At 36.3% G+C, this 21782-nt stretch overlaps 3 protein-coding genes across 3 annotated transcripts; 1 reads left to right on the forward strand and 2 right to left on the reverse strand.

Moving 5' to 3' along the window:
• The first annotated feature begins 1949 nt into the window (after positions 1–1949).
• On the forward strand, positions 1950–8978 carry LOC113778337 (protein artemis). Its single transcript, XM_027323710.1, has 4 exons — positions 1950–2247; positions 2364–2469; positions 4655–4866; positions 7511–8978. Exons 1-4 carry the CDS (start codon positions 2059–2061, stop codon positions 8621–8623), a joined length of 1620 nt encoding a protein of 539 aa, XP_027179511.1. The 5' UTR covers positions 1950–2058; the 3' UTR covers positions 8624–8978.
• A 1030-nt stretch (positions 8979–10008) lies between these two features.
• Positions 10009–11921, reverse strand: LOC113777850 (NAD(P)H-quinone oxidoreductase subunit O, chloroplastic). Its single transcript, XM_027323066.1, has 6 exons — positions 11629–11921; positions 11487–11542; positions 11120–11185; positions 10971–11012; positions 10508–10567; positions 10009–10296 (listed from the first exon to the last, which is right to left on the reverse strand). The coding sequence occupies exons 1-6, from the start codon at positions 11858–11860 to the stop codon at positions 10267–10269; spliced, it is 486 nt and encodes a 161-aa protein (XP_027178867.1). The 5' UTR covers positions 11861–11921; the 3' UTR covers positions 10009–10266.
• Positions 11922–16494: 4573 nt separating this feature from the next.
• Positions 16495–18756, reverse strand: LOC113777577 (cytochrome P450 81E8-like). The gene is made up of 2 exons (XM_027322709.1): positions 17317–18756; positions 16495–17229 (listed from the first exon to the last, which is right to left on the reverse strand). The coding sequence occupies exons 1-2, from the start codon at positions 18187–18189 to the stop codon at positions 16624–16626; spliced, it is 1479 nt and encodes a 492-aa protein (XP_027178510.1). The 5' UTR covers positions 18190–18756; the 3' UTR covers positions 16495–16623.
• Between the last annotated feature and the right edge of the window lie 3026 nt (positions 18757–21782).

Here is a 21782-nt window from a genome sequence, read left to right on the forward strand (position 1 = left end):
AGGAGGAGGTAGAGAGAGTTTTAAAGTGTAGACTTCGGTTTTGCAGTGCCAAATGAGCCTGGCAACTCGTTCTATTTATAAACTTCACGGGACGGAAGAAGATAGAATTTTGAAAGCTAATTTTCCGTGAGAATAGGCTTGCTTCGTGCCAGACGTTATCTTTTGAAGTAGTCAGAGGTCTATCCTCTGTGGTGATAAGTTTGGAAAAGGTCAAGTGATTTGGAAAAAAGGTCATCCGAAGCTTAACTTCCTATCTGGCACTTGAACTTGCCTTTTAGTCAAAACCTTATCTTTGAAAACTTCTCCATCAAAATAGAAACAACCATTTCTGATGAAGCATTATCAGATAAAGCTCTAGTCCGAAACAAACGAAAAAATCTTTTGGAATATCAAGTTTTTTAACAACAAAAAGCTATTTAGCAGTATAGAACATCGGCGTGTACAAACTGTGTGCTACAAAGTGCAAATAACTGAAAAACTAAAATAGCACAAATCAAAAGTAAAAACCAAGCATTATTCAAATACATACAGCAAAAGTATAACCTGGAAACACTGAGAATCTGCACCGAGAAATAGACAACAGTTAGGAGCCCCGCACAGAGAGTTAACAGTCGCACCACCATACCACTCAAAGTCGTAATTGCATGATAGCTCTGTTCCGGTAGATATACCTACCTTTGCAAATACCCCAACCCGTGTTTCCCCCAGTACAGTCCATTTCCTTGTCTCACAATTAGGTAGGCTGCCAATTCCAGTGAAAAAAGTATAAATTCCATTTCTACATGCCCAAATGATTCCACACTGTTGCTTGAAACTGAAAAGGCGTTTAAAAAAGGACACATTATATTCATAAATACAACTTACTGACTGACCATGAATGATTTATAAACCTGGCAAGGTTTCCCTTCTTTGTAGCATCAATGAAATAATTCGAACTTAGAGATATTATATATGCATCCCTCAAACCAGAAAAGCATACTAATATAGAAAGAGCATTTTTGTCCTAAAAGGAGGGTAAAGGGCATATTTAATGAATTCAAGAAATAAAGTGCAAATATGAATACAGTTCAGGAGGAGTTAGTATATTTCGAGGTAGAATATATTTCGAGGTAAAAAGTGATGAAAAGGGCAGTGATAGAAGTGGTTTATGGGATTTTGAGACAAAGAAGATTGGTGCAAAAGGGGATGGAAAGGGTGGTAGCTATGATATTTTTTGATGGTGAAGGCCAACAAGAAGGAAGCCATTTCCCTATTATTTCACACCCAACAAACATGGCTTTAAAGGTTTATGATGTTATTGTATAACTTTTTGTATCAATTTCGTAGTACTACTTGAAGGCCTCGTGGGTATAGAATTGATTTGATAACTTGATTCCGTATGTATGTATATTTGAGATAGTTAGAACTAGGAAAATCAATGTATTTCTGATAAATGTTCACTTTTTCTATATCATTTTTCTATCATCAAATCGTACAAATTATAGGTGTTGATTGTATGTTGGTCACAGACCAACAATCAACCTATGACACAAGGGGTACACAAGGGATGAAAATGTCATTTTCTTAATCCATGGTCGATCGAATCGACTTTCACTTGCCGGAGTTTGTTCAATTGTAATAGGTTGCAACAAAATTAAACCTCGAAGTAGTTAAGTGCTGAAATTAATGGTTGAGGGTGCAAAGTGCTATATGAGCATAGTAACTGGGGTTGCAAAGTGAAATTAACCCTAATAATTATGCCATATCTCATGGGAGGCAATTGTAATTTTGCAAACTCCAAGTCGGTTTAAGATTTGCGGCCCTACTGCCAAACCAATTGCAACTTCATTGCATGTAGCCGACTGTACCCCATCTTTGCCCAAATCTTACACAAGAATTTTCCCACCCCTTTCTATATAGAAACTCGTTCAAAATCCTCCTCCCAACAAATCTCCCTTTCCTCAGTCACACACAAAAGACACGCACAAAAACACACATGTGAAATCCCTAATTTCTGGGAATTGGGATTGTTATTCTTCTCCAGTGTGTATTGTGTGTGAAAATAGTACACATAGAGAGATGCCAATAGAAATGCCAAGAGGGCTCCCATTTTCAGTGGATACATTTTCTCCAAATTCAAAGAGAAAAAGGCATCATTTCCTCACACATGCCCACAAGGACCATTGTCAAGGAATTCTCACCCATGCTTCTTACCCCATCTATTCTACTCTTCTCACCAAGGGCCTTGTTCTCCAGTATTATCCACAGGTTGGTTCATCTTTTTTTTTTTGGGTCCAGTTTTTGTTGTTGGGAGATATTTATTTTGTTTAGTTGCAGAGTTTTTTTTTTTAATTCAAATTCAATTTAAATTTTGTTTATGGCAGCTTGATGATGGGGTTTTTGTGGGAATTGAGGTTGGTAAAATGCTTGTTATTGGTGATCCGGATGGCGATTTTGCGGTGACTGCTTTTGATGCAAATCATTGCCCAGGTGAGTCAATCTTCTTTTCTTCCAGAACTTCTGGGTTTTTTTTGTCTATCATCTGCTTTCATGATCATTTTCTGTTTTGGTTTATCATTTTGCTGATAATCTGATGTTCGTTACAATGAAAACTACTAATTTTTATGGTATTGTTCTTGTAGAAATTATGCTTCAAATGAGAGATGGCTGATTATCTCTGACACAGGAGCAATTATTCGAATTATCTGTGATTGATAATGTGTTAGTAGCTAGTTTAATTAGCAATTGTTTGGGCTTTTGCTTTTATAATTGTTACTCGTTCAGATGTATTCATTTTGGTGATTTGAGAGTTTTAGTTCCTGCTTTAATTCTAGCTTACTTTAGACCTGGTTGACAAGCCAAGTTGATATTTTGTGAAGGCGGCACCTATCCTTTGATGCATAAAACAAATTAAGTTTAGCTAACTTGTGAGATCAAGGTCATAAACCAAAAAGGAGTTTTTGTTTTGGCTCTTCAGTAATCTATGTCATCCTCAAATTTCCAGGGTTTGATTAACCAGTAAGACAAATATTATAAAAAATTCAGGCAAGAACTTGGGAACAAATTATATACACTATAAAAGGAGGGAAGGATGGGGAGAGGAACTTACAAGGAATGAGGAGCAGTGAAAAGTTATCATTCTATTGCAAACATAGTTAACATTACTTGGATGAAATGTGAAAGTCAACAAAGAGACGCTTAAAGGGAGAGGGAAGTTGGCATTTGGAAAGGTGGGAGGGAGAACAATAAAGGGGGGGGGGGTCGATTTTATTATTCTGGCCTTTCTGTGGGTTGGTGAGTGGGACAAAGTGGATAAATTGGTTTGAAGAGAAGTTCCACATAAATAAGAATCTTCAGTTATTAACTGCTTTCAGAATGAAAGTGAAGAAAAATGGCAGCTTCGGCAAGTTTCATTCATCTTTAATTTTCTGATGGTTCTCTTAACCGCCAAACTTTCTAACTGGAAACTTCAATGGCCAAATATTACAGAGCTCACATCCACCTCTTTAACACAAATGGAAATCTTCTTTATCTTTATAACTTAAAGTTGCACCTGAATAAAGGGGCTCCTACAGTTCTTGAATAGTGAAATTAGCTTGCTTCAAGCTAAAACTAAGATCCACTGCTTTTTTATTTGTTGCTTTAGAAACTTATTCTGCTATAAAATAATCCTTTGTGTGCTTCTTTAGCTAGTTTCTTTTTCCTTTTTGGTCTTTGGTGCTTATTCACCATGCTTAATAAGTTTGTAGCAGGAAGGTCATAATCTTTGGAAAGAAGAACAAACATTGGGAAGGAAATTTTGGCATTGTTATTAGATCAGCAATTGGAGAACATCTTTTGTTGTTTCTAGAGACCTTTGGGGACTCTGATCTTAGTCTTTCTCTGCGGGAGGTTTTGTAAGTAAGGTTTTCTGACATTTGGTTGTTGTGTTGCTCACTGGCTCCTAGTTTCTTTGCATAAAATTTTTCAGATGAAGATGATGTATGTGTTGTCTCTGGGGTTTAGCATCGTCAAATAGGCCTGAGTTAATCTTCCCTCGGGAGGGGGGGCTGCGGGTGTGTGTGTTCGGTTAAACTCTAAGGGCTGAGTTGTAAGTACTGGAAATTAAGAATTTATATTTGCTGTTGTCTTTGTTGATTTCATGCACATTAACAGCTGAGCCTGCACCAAAATTTCCATTTTTTCGCTTTGGAAGCATTTCCATGACATGCATGCTTTACACACACACACACACACACAAAGAGAGGGGTTATTTCTATCATGCATTTGTGACAATACAGTGGTGGTTGGAAGATTTCAGTTCTTTTACTATCTTCTTCAATCCTTTGACCTTTTAATTCTCCTATCGAGGGTCTGAGTTCAGATATGTTTCTTTTGTGATGATTCATAGGTAGATAGCTTCTGTTGTATGAAAACATCAAGTTCTGGAGCTGTTTTTTGAATCACATTCCAGATATTTTAATAACACTCTGTGTGGCTTTAATAATTGGAGCTGGAATTTTCTTATTATCATGTGTCTTTGTTATATTTATTTTTATTGTTGGTTGGCCCAATAGAAGTTTCAGTTTTCTTTGTTCCTTCAGTATTTGATTCTTTTTCTACCTGGTGTGAATTCATTAGGACCTGAGCCTATTCACGATGGTGATTGTGTTTGAATGTGGTTTTTGAATTTCAGGAGCTGTGATGTTTCTTTTTGAAGGCAGATTTGGTAACATTCTACATACAGGGGATTGCAGACTTACACCCGAGTGCTTGCAAAGCTTACCGGAGAAGTTCCTAGGAAAGAAAGGGAAAGAACCCAGGTGTCAATTGGATTATGTATTCTTAGACTGCACATTTGGTAGGTTTCCCTTGAAAATGCCAAGCAGGCAATCAGCAATCCAGCAGGTTCATACATTCTTCTTATCGATTCTTATCCTAGAATAGCTTGAACTCGTTGTGCTGCTTTTGTCAAATACAGATCATTCTAGCAATAGGATTTCACACGTCAAAATTCTACCGCTAATCTATTCTTTCTATTGCTATTTGGATTGGATATTATCAATCAATGGTTATACGTGGTATATCGTTAGGGAGTTGGTATATCTGGTCTTATGTAGATATGTAATATGTGTAATATGTCTTAAGCCAATAGCTTCTTATGTGTGAATCAATTTCAGATGGATGTTCTAGGTTGACTTTGCGTAGATATTGATTAAGACTCTGAGAATGTAATTATTTCAAGAAAGAAGTGGAGACTTGTAGAATCTCTATGTTAACTACTATAAATGGAATGAATATGTAATGAACATGTAGACTAGTTACTAGTGGCTAACTTTTTGTTACATATAATATTGCAACTGGAATAATCTAGTTATTGGACTTTTCATCTAGTACAAATTGATATGGTTTTGGCACTAGCAGAGGACAAAATAGGACCTTTTTTTTTGAAATGGGGAAGTACTATTCAATTGATACACTTTGTAAGTCACGGTCATTAATCTGAAGCCTATTTACATTCTGTTAGGGTTAGACTGAGAGTCAAATTGCTTTTCCTGAATAAGTCGACTCAACTAGGAATGCACCATATGAAGAGTTTGATCTATTTGATCGTCTTAATGAACAATATGCCTTAGAGTTGAAAACCCAAGATTCTTTGTTAATGCATTATTTCTTTTTGGTGTCCCTTTCTTTGGGAGTTGGGACTTTTAGGTATTTGTTTCTTAGGTGAGTCATGTAGGTAGCATTTGGCACCCGTTGAGAAATGAAACTTTTGGGGAAAAGTTCATTTAATGATTATTTCCATGAACAGTGGTGAAGGGAGAGCAAACAAAGTTAGGTAAGAAATTGGAAGAGTACTGCTGATGCGTGTCAAGTTTGTAGGCCTTGAGTTGCAGGGAAAAACAATCAATGTAAAAACGAAATATGCTGCCTCTCCTTGATTAATATCACCTAGCAGGTGCATGAAGGGGGGAATTTTGGGTCAAGTAAAGCTTGGTAGAATCACGTCCCAGCATTTCTAGGTAAGCAGCACTGCTGTAAAAAGAGTTGTGATCCTTATAGACCCTTGATACAAACATTGGTATTTAGTTGAATTACTTTGTGGAGGTCAGATACTCTATGCCCCTGCTTAAATGGTATGAGGAGCAGTTTCCACATGGTAGAGATGGATCTATATAAATCATTTTGAGCCAGACCACTAGTAGCATTTTGGTGAAGTGTCTTATGAATGTACTAGGAAACTCATAGACTTTGGCGGTGGAGGCATCAGATGAAGTGTATATGAAGAATTTGAGATTCTAGTCCAGTTAATGTGTATCTAAAATGGTTGGTTATTTATACCCAACACGTGAAAGAACTACTATGTACCAGCATACATCATCTTGGGATATTCCCTCACATGTAAAATGGGAACTTAGTTGTATTCAGGAATTTTAATCTTCTTTGCAAGGCTTTTGCCCTCTGGCACTTTAAGCTTTGGTATCTTGGATCTGGCTTTCTTGCTGTAAAGATTGGGATATCAAAATGCCAGTATGTGCTTTTGCCTTTTGCAGTTCCTTCAGCAATACAGACTGCTAGTTTGAATTTAAGAGGGGTACAGTATGTTCTGAAGTGTCGCATCTTTTTTTAAGAAAGCTAAGGGAATGTTACTTTGTTTTGATTAATACCATGATTTACGGAGAAATCTTATGTTCATTGGCAACATAGTTACTCAAAAGTATGGGATACTGTTTCCTTTTAGCTAGTTTGTCTTTCTAAACTATTCTAAGAAGTTGAGACAGATTAATGAGCAATTGTTACTGTAGATGCAATGGTAAAGTCATACATGGATTACAGTCTATGAGCATGGAAAACCACAAAATTTGGACATGACAGACTATGCTTCTTATATGAAAAATACACGGTTTACAGACTATTTGAGTACTGAAAACCAGAAATTTGAAGTTGAGAGAGGATGCTCCTTTAGCCAAAATATACATGCAAGTGTTTAACACGTAGTTTGCAGAGCATTTGAGTATGGAAAACTGGAAAACTTTAAGATCAGGGAGGATGCTCCTTTACCTGAAACAGACATGCAAGTGTTTAATAATAGCTGATGGAGAAGTTTACTGATATCTATGCTTTCTCCTGAATAGAAGGTTTTGTGGTTGTGGAGAAAGAGTCTGGTTTTTTCAGAATTTTTCTGCTTCCTTAATTATTTTTCAGTAATTTCTTTCTCAAGTTTTGGAGGGAGGGGATGAAAGGGAGCCAAAGCTGTGGATAGTAAAGTAGGTATTATACTGAATGAAAAATTTTAGAAGAACAGCATTTGAGCACTCTTGGATATTAAACTCTGTCTAATCTGCTTCATATGTTTTCTTATCTTGCCTAGGATATCAGCCATATAAGTATATCAAAAGTCTTCAGCAATAGATGTAAGACTTTGCTTCTGTCTGTGTGCTGCTAGTGGGATTAGATGACTTGCGTGTCATTGAATTTACAAATGCCAGATCAAACTGCTTTACGTCATTGTATTTTTGCATTTAATTGTTCAAGTCTTGCAATCACACAGGTCATAAATTGTATATGGAAGCACCCTGATGCACCCAGAGTGTATCTGACCTGTGACCTTCTAGGCCAGGAAGAAATTTTGGTGAATATATCTCAAACATTTGGCTGCAAGATATATGTTGATAAAGTGCAAAATCCTGGATGTTATCAGGCTCTAGAACTTACAGTTCCTGAAATTCTGTCACAAGATTCGTCTTCACGTTTCCAGATATTTGACGGATTTCCCAAACTTTGTGAAAGAGCAGAAGCCAAGATTGCCGAGGCTCGTGCTAATTTTCAGCATGAGCCTCTAGTTTTACGTCCTTCTGCACAGTGGTATGCATGTGAGGAAGGATATTCAGAGGCTGAAAATCGAAGAAAGAGAATACATGATCAAGCTGTAAGAGATATTTCTGGTGTTTGGCATGTGTGTTACTCGATACACTCATCCAGGGAAGAACTAGAGTGGGCTTTGCAGCTACTAGCACCAAAATGGGTTGTCTCAACAACACCTAGTTGCAGGGCCATGGAACTAGATTATGTAAAAAGGCATTGCTTCAATGCTCGAACCGGTTCAGATAATTCCTTCTCAAAACTCCTGAATATCACTCTGGGGGATTCTTCAGCTCCAGAAACCACACCAAGTTTGAGTTGTTCGCCTATCATTGAAATACCTAGTAAAGATGATTTGGAAACCCAGTCCAAATCAATGCTAGCATCAACAAGCCACAGAAGATTATTAAATTTGTCTCCCCCAAGCAAAAGACCATCTGTCACATTATTTGGAAAAGCAAGGGTTGGAATTCAGGATTCTATCTTCAAGCATGAGAAGGAAACAGTTACAGAAGATGATTCTTCACAGAAAGCAAGGGAAGATACTTCACTTAGGCAAGTGGAGGTTGTTGAAGTGGAATGCAGAAAGTCATTTGAGGAAAGCAGAGAGGAAGAAGACAGGAAAATAAGCAAGTCAACACAAAGAAGAAAACGTGCTTCTGATTCACCAATTGGATCGTCAAAGAGCTTTAGTCAAAGTTTGAGGAACTTTTATAGGTCCATGAATGTATCAGTACCGCAGCCTCTCCCATCCTTAGTGGAGCTTATGCATGCCAATAAATGCTCCAGGAGAAGATTCTAAATCCAAGTCTTCTGAGTATCATGGTGGATTTTAAATTCTCTCTGTAATTCGGACCATTGAATTTATGCTTCTCTCTCAAAGGCAGCAGAAGTGTACACGTTTCAATTCTGGCTCCTTTGGCATTCTCCATTGTTTCAAGATTCAGATGCCATTGTGCTTGACAAGAGAAACAGATACATATATACATATACATGGAATTGTTTAGGTAGCATACCTTCTGCAACTACCCAGTTTCCTTCCTCTTTATGTTGTAAGTGCATTTGTTTTTAGTATACTTCAATTGAATTATTCAAAAGTTAGCGTATTTCTCAGCACCTTGTGATTTGTACATGATTAACTTGATATTTATTGTGTAAACCCCATTTTTTCAATTGTTTATCCTATCCTGAATTATATTCTTTCTATTCATGATGCATTTTAATCTGCGATTGTACCATATGGACAGTTTATAAAATCTACAGCTGGTTACGGCTTAAAGCTGACTTTGTATATGCTTCCGCAGGTATACCTTGCGAAAGATATGCTTGTAACTGTCTTCACTGAATTCTTTTTGAGCCAACTTACAAATACGAGTGACCTAAACACCTCTATTTGGATCCTTCAGTTTTTCAAAAATTATAAAATTTTTTAAAAAAGTACTCTAAAATGTAGTCTAAATTTTTTTTAAACAATATTCCAAAATATATTTTGAAAACTCTACTACTCTTAAATATTCCAATATATTTTCTAAAAATATCCCAAAATATACTCTAAAAACTCTGTTACAGTAAAATTTTTTAAAAATACCCCCAAAAACAGCTAATTCAAATTTGGGACTTTGAGGATGTTCAGAGCTGATGAATTTATTTGGTAGAAAACTTGGCAACTAAAAGCAAAAAGAAAAGGAATCAACACTACATGCCTCAGTGGTTCTGCATTGCTATGGCAGATTATCAAAACTAGGGCTCACACTCATACATCAGTCATTGCTACTGCAAAAAATTTTTCTGCTTTAAGTTCAGAGTACATCTAAGTACTTCATATTTCTTCAATGCCACTAGATGATGTTGCTGCTTCTTGCATGACGGCCGTCAATTTTCTTTTTTCTTTTTTTTTTTAAATAAAAAATGTACTCTTTCTGTTCTAGAACTATGTGGTTTGCTTAACAAAAATGTAAATGAAATGATTTTTTCTGCTTGACATAAATAATGCGATTCTGCAACCTAATACATTTCATCCTTTGCTGCTGCAATACCACTATAATTCTATGGTTTCAAAAGCAAATGAGGTACAACATATCCTAGTTTATACCCTCTATAAGAGTTCTTTCAGCTTGAAGGACTTTTTTTGTCCTGATAACTGTAATCTTTCGTTTCAAAAGTAAATGAAATATGGCAAATTCTAAATGTAGTTCATACCCTCCATGAAAATGTTTTCAATTGGAAGCATTTTCTTCTCCTGATAAAGCCATTCAATGACCAAAAATCAAAGCCACAGTCTCAAAGCAGATAATTTGGTTTACGGTCACTGCAATATTATGTTAAGCTACAATGGCTAGTAAGAAAGCAAGAGCCTGTAAAATTCACATGTACTTCAAAACATGGTATCCTCTCCTAGTTTTGAAATATTAAGATCACCATTTCTCTGGCTGTGCCTCTGAATCCTTACATTCTTTCATAATCTAGCTTATCGGACTGCAAGAATGCATAACCATATATCAAGACTTAAAAAAATGTTAAAAAGACAACACAAAATGCAAAAACCATATCCGAATATACTACTGCAAAGTTCTGCAATTGTCAGTAAAAGTTAAGTGCACCAAGTTAATTACACAAGGTACTGAAAAACCTTCCATTATGCTTAAAAAACCATGCTAAGAAAAGAGTTAAAAATGTGAAATGCTACCTTGATAAGCATGTCTGTTGGAAGCCAAGCTGGTGCAGTTGGTATTCCAACCCATCCAATCTGCTTAAGCAAATATTTGTTCATGAGCAAGTTTCTACTAGTCAAAAGTAAAGAGTATGTGCTTTTCATTCTTAATTCTCATACCCTTTTTGTTCATGAAACAGAAAATCACGGTTTGAGATGTAATATCTTTCCTCTACTGATTTCTCTACGTCATAAATCATTTCTTTTAGCAATGGAGGTGGAATGGATTATCTGAAAGCTCTTTCAACCTTATATTACTAAGTTTCAGAAGAATCATACGAATTTTGCACTGGATGATGACTAAGCAAAACAATTCTTCAGTTTTAATTCATTATGAAGAGTCACATTCTTCTAAGTTTGTCATGTTAGATTGAATGTTGTAATTTCAAACCAGGGCTAGTCCAAAATTAATGAGAGATGCAAAAAAAGCTGTACTTACCAGCGCATACTCTCCTGTCTCAAATATCCGAATGTCCAGCACCTAAAATGAGGTGGTAAAATAGGCAACAGGACACCTGAAATCAGTGTACTGCAGCCTCATTGTATTCCATAGTTATTAAGAATTATGTAGCAGAATGAAGATAATACCTCCCCCCTATCTTCATATATGTAGTCCAAACCTTTATAATAAGGTGGATGTCCAACAGATAAGTACTGAAATTTGAAGCAATAACAGTTAGCAGATTATACCTCCTGATAGACAAGAAACTAGAAAACAGCATTTTATCCTGGAAGACAAGACATCAACAATCTGCTGGTCCTTTGCTCATAAATTTCTAACCTGAGATGGGATACCTTACATTCATGTCAGCTTTTCCATAGCCAAATGAGGTTTTCTGTAGTTCAGCATTGCATTGCTGAATCTAATTTTTGTAATTGATATATCCAAAAATTAAAGCGAATCTATTACTAGAACTGAATTTATTGGAGAAACTGAAGAAACAGAAACACTTACATTGATACTTTTAAGGTACTTCTCCTTATCCACTCTCACAATCTGCCCCTTTTTCACTGCCAGAAAGAGTTTGCACAGCTAAATTTGAACTATTCTTTACACATAATCCAGTAATTTTACAAGATTTGATCGGTTAACTCACTTGAATATACAGGCTTTTTGGGCTTAGGAGGAGGACTCGTGGATGATGCAGGTTGAGAATTGGTAGAAACTTCTTGAGTTTTTGTCTCTGTAAGCTTCTGATCACTTGCGGGTTCGGCCGATTTTTCAGCTTTAACTACTCGTAGTCGAAATGGGATTCTTCTTGCTGGCGAGTGTAGAAGTGTAGAAATGTATGAAAATGAGCTATTCGAAAAGGTTGCTGAGAAAGCCATAGAAGAAAGAAAAAGAAGAAAATGCTTTCAATTGATTCTGCTTCAGTGACCCCTCTTTAGATAAGGGAGGGAGAAGACCAACGGTCAGATTTCAAGAGAAGACCAAAAATCTGTTGGTTGGCGCTAAATTACCTTTATAATATGCGACTAGTATTTTGCTTGTGCATTAGCATGGAGATTTTTTTTATTGTGATTAATTATAAATAAACGTAAGGCTTAAATAATTCAATAACAATGTTTTATATAAATTATTTATATTTATATCAAAAAATTATTATACTCCAAATATTTAACTACTAATTAGTCTTTAGAAACTTTTATATGTAAATTTATTATGATGTGATAACATTCATTAAATGGTATAATTCAAAAAACAAAAAGGAAATAACAGGTGTTCTTTGAGATAGTAAATAAATATTATCATAAATATGATTATACACCGACTCATATTCATTTTCAATTCAAGACAAAAGCAAAAATATAATAATCTATTTTTGTATGAATGATTTATTACTGTTTATCAAAGTTAATAAGTTTATCAATGTAACAATTACATTAACTGTAAGCCAATTTATCATATATGGATAAAAAGAATAATTCACATTTATCAAATGAGATAGAGGCTGTCAAAAGTGAGAGAAATTATAAATAAGTTGGTTGGAAAAGAATTAGATGCAAAAATGGGTAAAACCCTAGTATTCATTGACCCATTAGTTCTCTCTAAAGACTCTAATTAGGCATGATACCTAGGAGAGAGAAAATACTTAATTGAAATAATAAGTTTCATATACACATATATGTGTGCGTGTGTGTGTGTCTATACATATATATATATATATATATTGTAAAGTACACAAATTAATTTTTCCTATAATGATAGTGTAAATTCATGTACTGAATATCAATAGTAATATTAGTATGGATTAATCTTCTATATACTGACAGTGTATACGCTTTCACCATTAGATGCATGACACATAATTTGAATTTAAATTTGAAATTCAAATTTTGTACATGTTATATATCAAAGTATAATAGTGTATACACATATATAAAATTTACTCTATTAGTATCTACGTTGTCTAAAACCACCAAATATAGGAATAAATATTAATTGCAATTTGCAAAGCTATCAAACGTTAAGATGACCATATTCAGATGAGGAAGAAGAAAAAATGGAAAATAATGTGAAAGAAGAAATTGTCCAAGTAAGAGTCTACACGATAAAGGAAACAAAGGCTACCGCTGAAGGACTCAATTGACACTTTACTATAAATTAGAGGGTCATTTCATATTTACCTTCGGTCCTGATATTTGGTTGAAATTGCAACAGTTTTGATTGTTAAACAAAATCTTCTTCTTTTTTTTTTATTCCCAAAGACATCTCCCAAAAATGTCTCTACTTTGACATCAAATGTTGAAAATCGAATGTCAATTATGACATTGGGAAATAGATGTACCATTAGATATGTTTATGGAGACAGACAAAATGATACCACTGCTACACATGAAAATTATTTTTTTTCTCAATGTATTGTTTTATAATAAATCACGACATTTTCAAAATGTCCATCATTATAAATTTTGCAGCATGGAAAGCTCTTTCTTTTTCAAGTCAAAGAAGAAGCAAGGAAAAAAAAATTCGAGCTACTCCTAATTTTGCTTTCTCGTACATGTTCCTCAGCATAATCAACCAACATCCATCTTGCCTTCTTCTCTCGTTCTACAGCAATGTTTGATTAATCCCCATTGCCTTCTTCTCTTTCGAACTTCCTTATTCCCCCACCCTCTCTATATATAGAAGAAAATTACAAAACAGAAGCAGCACCAGCTAGGATAGATTTCTCGATAATTCTTGTGGACATTTCTCAGGGACAATTCAAAGGTAATATCTTCCCTTTTGAATTATGCATGGTGGAAAATGAAATGTTGAGAGAGCTTTAAAAATGTAATAAGTTTCACAGGAAAACATTATCCATGTAATTGTGTTTGCAAGTACATTTGCCCTGTTAATATTTACATCTGTTCTGCCAGTTCCTACATCATTTTATACATTCAAAACTGGTAATCATGAAGGAATTCTCACCAATTGTGCCACTTGAGCAGGTGCTTTCTACAAAAGAACTTGTAGTATCTTCTGTCTTTTTTTTTTTTCGGATACTATAGAATATATTTTAGATCTATTCATACTCTATACTAGGGGGAGGGGGAACCTAAAAAAATCAAAGAAAAACTCGAAGGGGACTAAATCACCACCAACCCATATCGATGCCTACGCACCCACTGGCGAACTTTCCAAGAAAACCTGAATTTTTAGAATGTAGGTTAAGGGATCCCTTGATCTACATCCAAATAAAGTTTTAAAACTCTTTTGGCGGAGCAGTTGGTTTGCATCTTCTGTTGCTTTGATTAATATGCACTTGTGGTGATGCTAGGGAGAGAATCATCTACCGAAATACACCATCATTTCCTTGATAAGGAAAGATTCAGTCTACCATATTAACAATTTTAGACTAAAATATCTCTAGATGACAAAACAAGAAAGCGAAAAACAAGGCCTTCAGCAAACCGGCAAAGCTAATTTTGATCTTTCAACTTTTCACAACCACAGTGGAGGTAGCAAAACCACATTTTCAAATCATGCCTTTTGATTTTCGTTACACCGTGACTGAAGTATGTACAGAGCACAAACCTTTGCAAATAAGACCAACCAAATATAACAGAAAAGATTCATAAGTAAATATAAGATATATTGTAGATTTGTAGTATGTGCTATACTGCTAAAGAAGCCAACGTTTTGAAAACCGGATTGGATCTGCTGGATTGACCAGTTGAACTGCAAACCGATCATGCCTCCAATCCGGTTAAAAAAAAAACCAAAAAATCAAATGAAGTTAAACTCAATCAAGAACCGGTTGAATCAATAAAAATTGGGAGATTCAACCAATTTTTATTAAGTATTTATTTTCTAAAATAAATATTTTAATTCTATTCAAAAATTTTAATACTAAAATAAATTTAAAAAATTATTAAATCTTTAAATCGATCGAATTACAAATCGAAAGGTTTTCCGATTCACTATCCAGTTCGAATTTAAAATCATTGCTGGAAGTTAGAAACCTGCTTGAATGACATTTCCTTCGACTTGAACTCTAGAAGGAGCCCCACAAATTATTTAAGGTAAAATTCATATAACCTCCTGCAATCGTCTATTGTCAAATGACTCTCCGAATGTTTCAAAACTTCCATTTCACCCTCCTATGGTTTCATGTAAAGAGGAAATTTGACGAAAAATAACCTATGTAATGTTATTAATTGAAATATCAATAATGCTCCTACTTAAATGTTAAATCAATCGACGATTTAACTACCTTATATAAAAGTATAGGAGGATTATGTGAATGAATACAAAAATTATAGGTAATAAAGTGAATATTTATACAAATCATAAAAGGGCCATATGGAAATGAATATTTTATCACACGTGCTTTTAGAGTGCCCAAATGCCATAATTAATTGTGCATTCCATCTATTTTTCGCTTTATAAAAAATTGTACGGGTTATGTGGCTATTTTAAAACCTTAGGAGGGTCATCTGGCATTATATAAAATCACATGAGGCTTATAAGTAATTTAACCAATCATTTATCGAGAGTTAAAACCACTACAGGAACAGCTTGGCTTTTCACCCTCTGTGAGGTAACATTCAAGGAAAAAAAGAATGCAACAACCGGTCTACAAAGTACAACAAAAATTACAGCAAAGGAGTCCTATAACTCCCTCAGCTAAAAACCTCGTAGAACTTCTCAGTGACAAGTAAGCCAGAGTCGATCGACTCCCAAGGGGTCCTGTCGGAGAAGGTGTCTCAAGCAATTTGGGATGACTCTGGCAATGTCCTCTGTTAGCTTTTGCTAGAAGACCTGGCTCAATTGTTCCACAGACTCTTATCTTCTGTAGCACCTAATGGCAGATCAACCATGCTGATTTTGGTTAACGTAATAGACAGCTCCTGACCTTAAGAGATTTTCTCTCGGACTTCAATACCCATCAGTTCTGGAACATTTGAATCCAAATTGTATGGATCACCAGCAACAACTTTGAATTTCAGGAAGTAAATCCCCCAGTGACCTGACAGTCTTCGACCTCCCTTTTCCTCTTATCACCTATTATCGCTACACCGCCAATTTTAGGATCAATCACATTTAACAAGAAGCATAATTTCATCTCATCTTGTCCAACTACAGCAGAAAATGGATAGACTGGTATTTGGCTTTCTGTAGAAACAAGCCTTTGAGCCTGAAATTGAAACAATTCCAGACTTCAATGACACAATTTAACAATCCATCACAATCTTATAACCCCTTCCTGATTGAAGCACATGCCTTAGCCATTTAGGCTATTGTTCTCGATCTTGTTTTCAGCAAAATCCCAACTCAAGGAAAAACACCCGAGATTTAAACTGTCATTCACAACTTATGAACATGAATTATCCTGTAAATCTGAAAGTATTCGTCAATATGATTAATAACGTTTTCCAATATGCCAAGAACCCTAACTGGATAATCAATTAAACAAAATTACGCAGCTTTCTAGTTAAAATAACAGCATTAATAGAAAGATTATAGATAATCATAATTTATGTCAAAACTTCTGAGTAACCTTCTCAGACAAGTTAACTTTTATTCCTGAATTCAACAATACACATTTATTTACTTACAGAAAACATGCATAAACTACTATCAAACAACAGAAAGTAATCGTTGATTAAACAATCCTGTTAACCACGTGACGTGCTTTGCATAAGGCTTCTAGTGGCTTGGCTTTTGGCATGGACACTCCCGTCCCTTCAGCCATATCAATCTCCTCCTCACCAATTCTTTGCCAATCAAAACACTGAATTAGAGATCCCAAGGCCAAACCAACAACCCGCTGTGCTAGGCCAGAACCAGGACAAGATCTCCTTCCCATCCCAAATGGAATCAGCTTCGATGGCTCAACTTGCAAGCCTTCAAATCTCTCGGGCTTGAAGCTTGTCGGATCATCCCAAACGTTTGGGTCCCTGTGAACAGCCCATGCACTAACTAGCAAGATTGTGCCTCGCGGAATATTGTATCCTCCAATTTTACAGTCATCAGACGACTCGTGTGGCACTAACAGTGGCGCTGCTGGGTACAATCGAAGTGTTTCTGAAATGATGTTGTGAAGATAGGGAAGATTGGATAGATCATGTTCCTCGACCAATCGATCAGTCCCTACTTGAGCATCCAATTCAGCTCGAGCTTTCTCTAGCACCTCGGGATGGTTGAGCAGGAGAGACAAGGCCCATTCTAAAGTCACTGCTGAAGTGTCTGTTCCAGCCGTCAGCATGACCTACCAATAGCATACCAGTAGTTCAATTGTATGATATTTCCAATTCAACCGTGAGCAATGACTAAAAGTGAAAGATTATTCACTTACCACTATAATCCCTTTGATGATTTGGTCTGTGTAGTATTCTGGCTGCGATTCCTGCAAAGAAAGCAGATGATCAATCATTGTATTACTATTCTTGTTACGGCGATGCTCTTCAAGTAGGCCTTCCAAGAACGCGTCGAATTTGGTGAAAAGCTTCGTCAAGCTCTTCTCAAAGCTTCCATAATCGATCCACCTTAACAGCGGTAGGAAATCTCCCGGGTTTGCTAAACCACTATGTTTAAACACCTGTTTAATGAGCCCACGAAACTGCCTTGCTTCGTCGTTGTCGTCTTCCTCGCCGAAATATCTCTTTCCGGCCACCATCCTCATAATAATGTTCAAAGAAAGCTCAGATAATCTGGATTGCATTTCGACCTTAGCAAAATCATGGCGGGTGTTTTGAGCCAGTTTCAGAAGCAACCGTCTGATCTCATCTTTCCTGACGGACAAGAACATATTCAAACGACTGGCCGAAAATATTTCCACCGAACCCAGACGGCGAAGATTCCGCCAATGGTCACCATACGGGGAACCGACCATGTTGGTGTGGTTGTAACCAAAATATTTTCCTATGACAAAGCGAGGCCGGTTGGCGAGGATCACATCGTTCTTGGTGAAGCATTCCTCCACTGCCGAAGGAGATGATACCACCACTACTAGGCGGCTCCCGAACTGGAGGGAAATTACGGGGCCATATTTCTGGGAGAGGCTGTAGAAGGTTCTATGGAGAGGCGGTTTCAGGAGGCGGAGATGGCCTATTATTGGAAGAGCTGGTACTGGGCTTGGTGGGAGGTTTCGGAACCGCTTTGAAAGAAAGCTTAAACTAAGAAAAATGAGAAAAGATGAAATTACTGTGTATACCCAGACAACTTCCATCCTCAATTCTATTCTTAAGCTCTAAAGATAATGTTATGTATAGGATTTCTAATCGCTCTCTGTATGTAATATATACTACTGACCATACACTTGACTACCTTGGAGATTGCAAATCAGAACAGGACTTATCTATTTCGAAGAATTTTCTTCATTTCTACCTCCTTCTTCAGCAAAGTTTGACGGAGATTGCAAGTCTTATGATGTGTCGACTTGGGGATGATCGTTACTCTTCGTGAAGTTTGACCCCAGGAAGAAGGGGTCTGCACTGAACCCAGCGGATACTATAGGGGTTTGAAGCAAAATTTGAAGCAAAGACAACCTGCAACAGCTAATGGACTAGTTAGAAGCCAGTAATGCAAGAATCCAGCATCAAAAGAAGCGTATATAGTGAAAGTTTAACAGATGTCCCTGTGTTTCTTTTCCTTTCATTTTTTTTTTCTGGTCATGCATTTTCTCTCTTTTTTCATCTCTAAGGGTGGTGTGTTAGCATAAGATACATAGAATATGTGTGATTTGAAAGAAGAGAAATGTTTTCCTTGAGAAGGATTTGTTAGTAGAAGGGAGAGGAGAAACGTTCCCATTCTTGTCAACAGATAGAGAAGGATACTCATAGTCAAAATAAAGAATGTAACGTGATGGTACACTTTGGGGTGTAACACGAGACATGTAGCCGCCATGGCCCAATGATTGTCAAATTACGTACGAAGCTTAATTTCATCATTGAACATTCGGACTTCGACTGCACTACAATTAATATTTCCAAAAAAAAAAAGGAAAGAGAGTGATTCCATCCTGTAGCAGTCTAGCCCAATCATGGTGCCATCGTAAAGTACTTCGTGGCTCTTGCTTGCTTGGGTGGTCACTTGAGAAATGAATGAATGCTCCAAACAACGTATCTTTCCAAGTCCCCACAATGTGATAGATTAACAACCAAAAAAATAGACCAATTCCAGGAGTGAACCAGCATCAATATTGCCAAAGCCAGCTTTGTGGACGAGAAGCATTGGAGGACATTTTTAGATTTTGTACTTCTTAATTGGTGTGTGTTTGTGTTGATAAATGGCAATAATTTTGAGACTAATTTATCAAGCAAATCAAGTGCAGATGTTTAACACTGCAGAACATGCAATCTTTTTTAGGGATGGCAATTAGGGCGTGGGGTGGGGATTTTTCTCCCCCCGGTTGAAAAATGGGGTAGGGGAGGGGACGAGAGAGTATATATTCCCGCCCAGCCACCCATTAAAAAAATTAAATTTATATATATACGTATATATAATATATTTCATTTAATTAATTATAAACTTATATAATGATATTATTAGTTATAGGTATTATATAATGTATATTAGTATATATAATATAATTTATATTATCAATTATACTAATAATTATACATATCTACTAATAGAAATTATTAATTAGCTATGCTAAATTTACTAATACATTTATACTGAATTCCTAATTATACTTAACACAATAGCATTTTTTTCTCGAAAAAAAAATGCAATAATGAATTGGTAATTGTATTTGCCTCAAAAGTGAAAATTTGACTACTTTAGTTATATTTGTCTCATCATATTGGATTTTATTCAAATAACTTTTATTTGATTGGTAATTATAGTGGATATTGACTTGATGATGTGTTGATATTTAACTAGTTGATTTTTGACTAAAATTTGGTTGCAATGCAAATATAGGATTTTTTTTAGCCCCCGCGGGGAGGGGTCCTCCATCCCACCCCCCCCCCCTCCCGGTTGCCATTGCCATTCCTAGTCTTTTTAGGATTTTTTGCTGCATGTTTGTAAAAGGCTAACCCAATTATCAAGAATTTTGTTCCTTTTTTTTTAAATTAAACTAGACAATGTTACTATCATGACAAAGGACCCATCAAGAGTTCAATCCTAATATTTTTTTTTGTCGATACGATCACTTCCTACACTATGGAGAGGATTCAATCCTAATATAACACATCGAGAAATGATGGTTGGTTAGTGAATCATCAAAAAAGGAGTGAATGACTTGTCTATGTATTTGTTGTTCTATCAAACCTAGTCATTGGAAATAGTGTTAGCATATGGATTTATATTTAACTCGTTTACACCCCTCATAGAGCTTTGTAGCTCTAAGCTAGCTTGGAGTTGGAGACTGAACAAGCAGTGTAGCTTGCTATGGGTTGAAGTCCTGAATTCCTAATATGGAAAGAGTCTAGACCCCTCAAATCAGAGTAAGAGTAGACAGGGTTCTATTGTTTATAAAAGCATCAAGCGGGCTACGAAGTCCTAAATAAAGGTGAAAGATGGAGACCGAGAAATGGAGTGCGCATCAATTCTTGGGTTGATATATAGGTGGATCTCTGATCAACCCCTGATAGATATAGTAGAAGTGCCATTGCCAGAAGAGGAGGTGTGGTGGAAGGTTAAAGACTACTAAGTGGATTTGGGAGAATGCCAGAATGGGATTGGTCTTCTCTATCAGAACTCTTGCCAGATACGTACTTAGGTATGCTAATAAGCATGTTCACGCAGGTTCTCACAATCCGGATATGCTTTACTGGCCATGTGAAGCTAATGGCATCTTTACCACCTAATCAGCCTATGATGTGAATTAGGAGCTAGAGGAAATGAATGATCTGGATAAGGGGTGGGAAAGAGTTCGAAAACAGAATAGGCTAGGAAGATGGCAATTTTTATTGTGGCTTACTAGGCATAATAGTTTGCTCACAAATGAGGAAAAGCATAGTACTGGTGCATTTTCTCAAAGGCAAGAGAACAGGGAAAGAAGGATTTATGATTCTCAAATTGGACATGTCCAAAGCTTATGATCGGGTAGAATGGTCTTACTTAGGGAGACTAATGTTTAAGATGGGTTTCTATCCTAAATGGATTCAATGGGTGATGGCTTGTATCTCATCAGTGGGAAGAAATCCACTTTTGGTCCTTAAACTTTAAGCTAAGGACGCATTTCGTTCCCAAACTTTTAGGTGCAACGCATTTAATGTATGAATTAATAACTTTGCCTACATTTAGTCTAAAAGTGGTAAATTATTCAATTTGGACAGAGAAGACTCACGTGTCTAGCACGTGGCCGTTAAGTAAAAACAATTTCTCAATCAAAATAATGGCCACGTGCTAGACATGTGAACTTTCTCCATCCAAATTGAACAATTTACCGTTTTTGGATTAAATGTGATCAGAAATTATAAATTTATGTACTAAATGTGTTACGCCTGAAAATTTGGGATGAAACGTGTCTCTGGCTTAAAGTTTAGCGACGAAAAGTGAATTTTTCCCCTCATCAGTGTCCTATTCCTTTAATCTTAATGAGCAGAAGGTTGGGTTGGTTAGGCCTAGTAGGGGCATTAGATAGGGGGACCTCTTGTCCCCTTATCTGTTTTTGAATTGTGCAGAGGGATTTTCAAACATGATAGATAGGGCAATCAGGGATAGAGGTCTAAAAGGGACAAGTGTTAGTAAAAAATGGTCCTGCTGTGTCTCACTTATTGCAATACAGCTAGTACTAGAGGTGAAATGGGAAGAGAATTTCCCTCTGTGGCCAGTAGAATTAGCACAGAAAGATACGAGGGCAGTGGCCCC

Source organism: Coffea eugenioides, chromosome 7 (genome assembly GCF_003713205.1).
Source record: "Coffea eugenioides isolate CCC68of chromosome 7, Ceug_1.0, whole genome shotgun sequence".
NCBI classification, from domain to species: domain Eukaryota; kingdom Viridiplantae; phylum Streptophyta; class Magnoliopsida; order Gentianales; family Rubiaceae; genus Coffea; species Coffea eugenioides.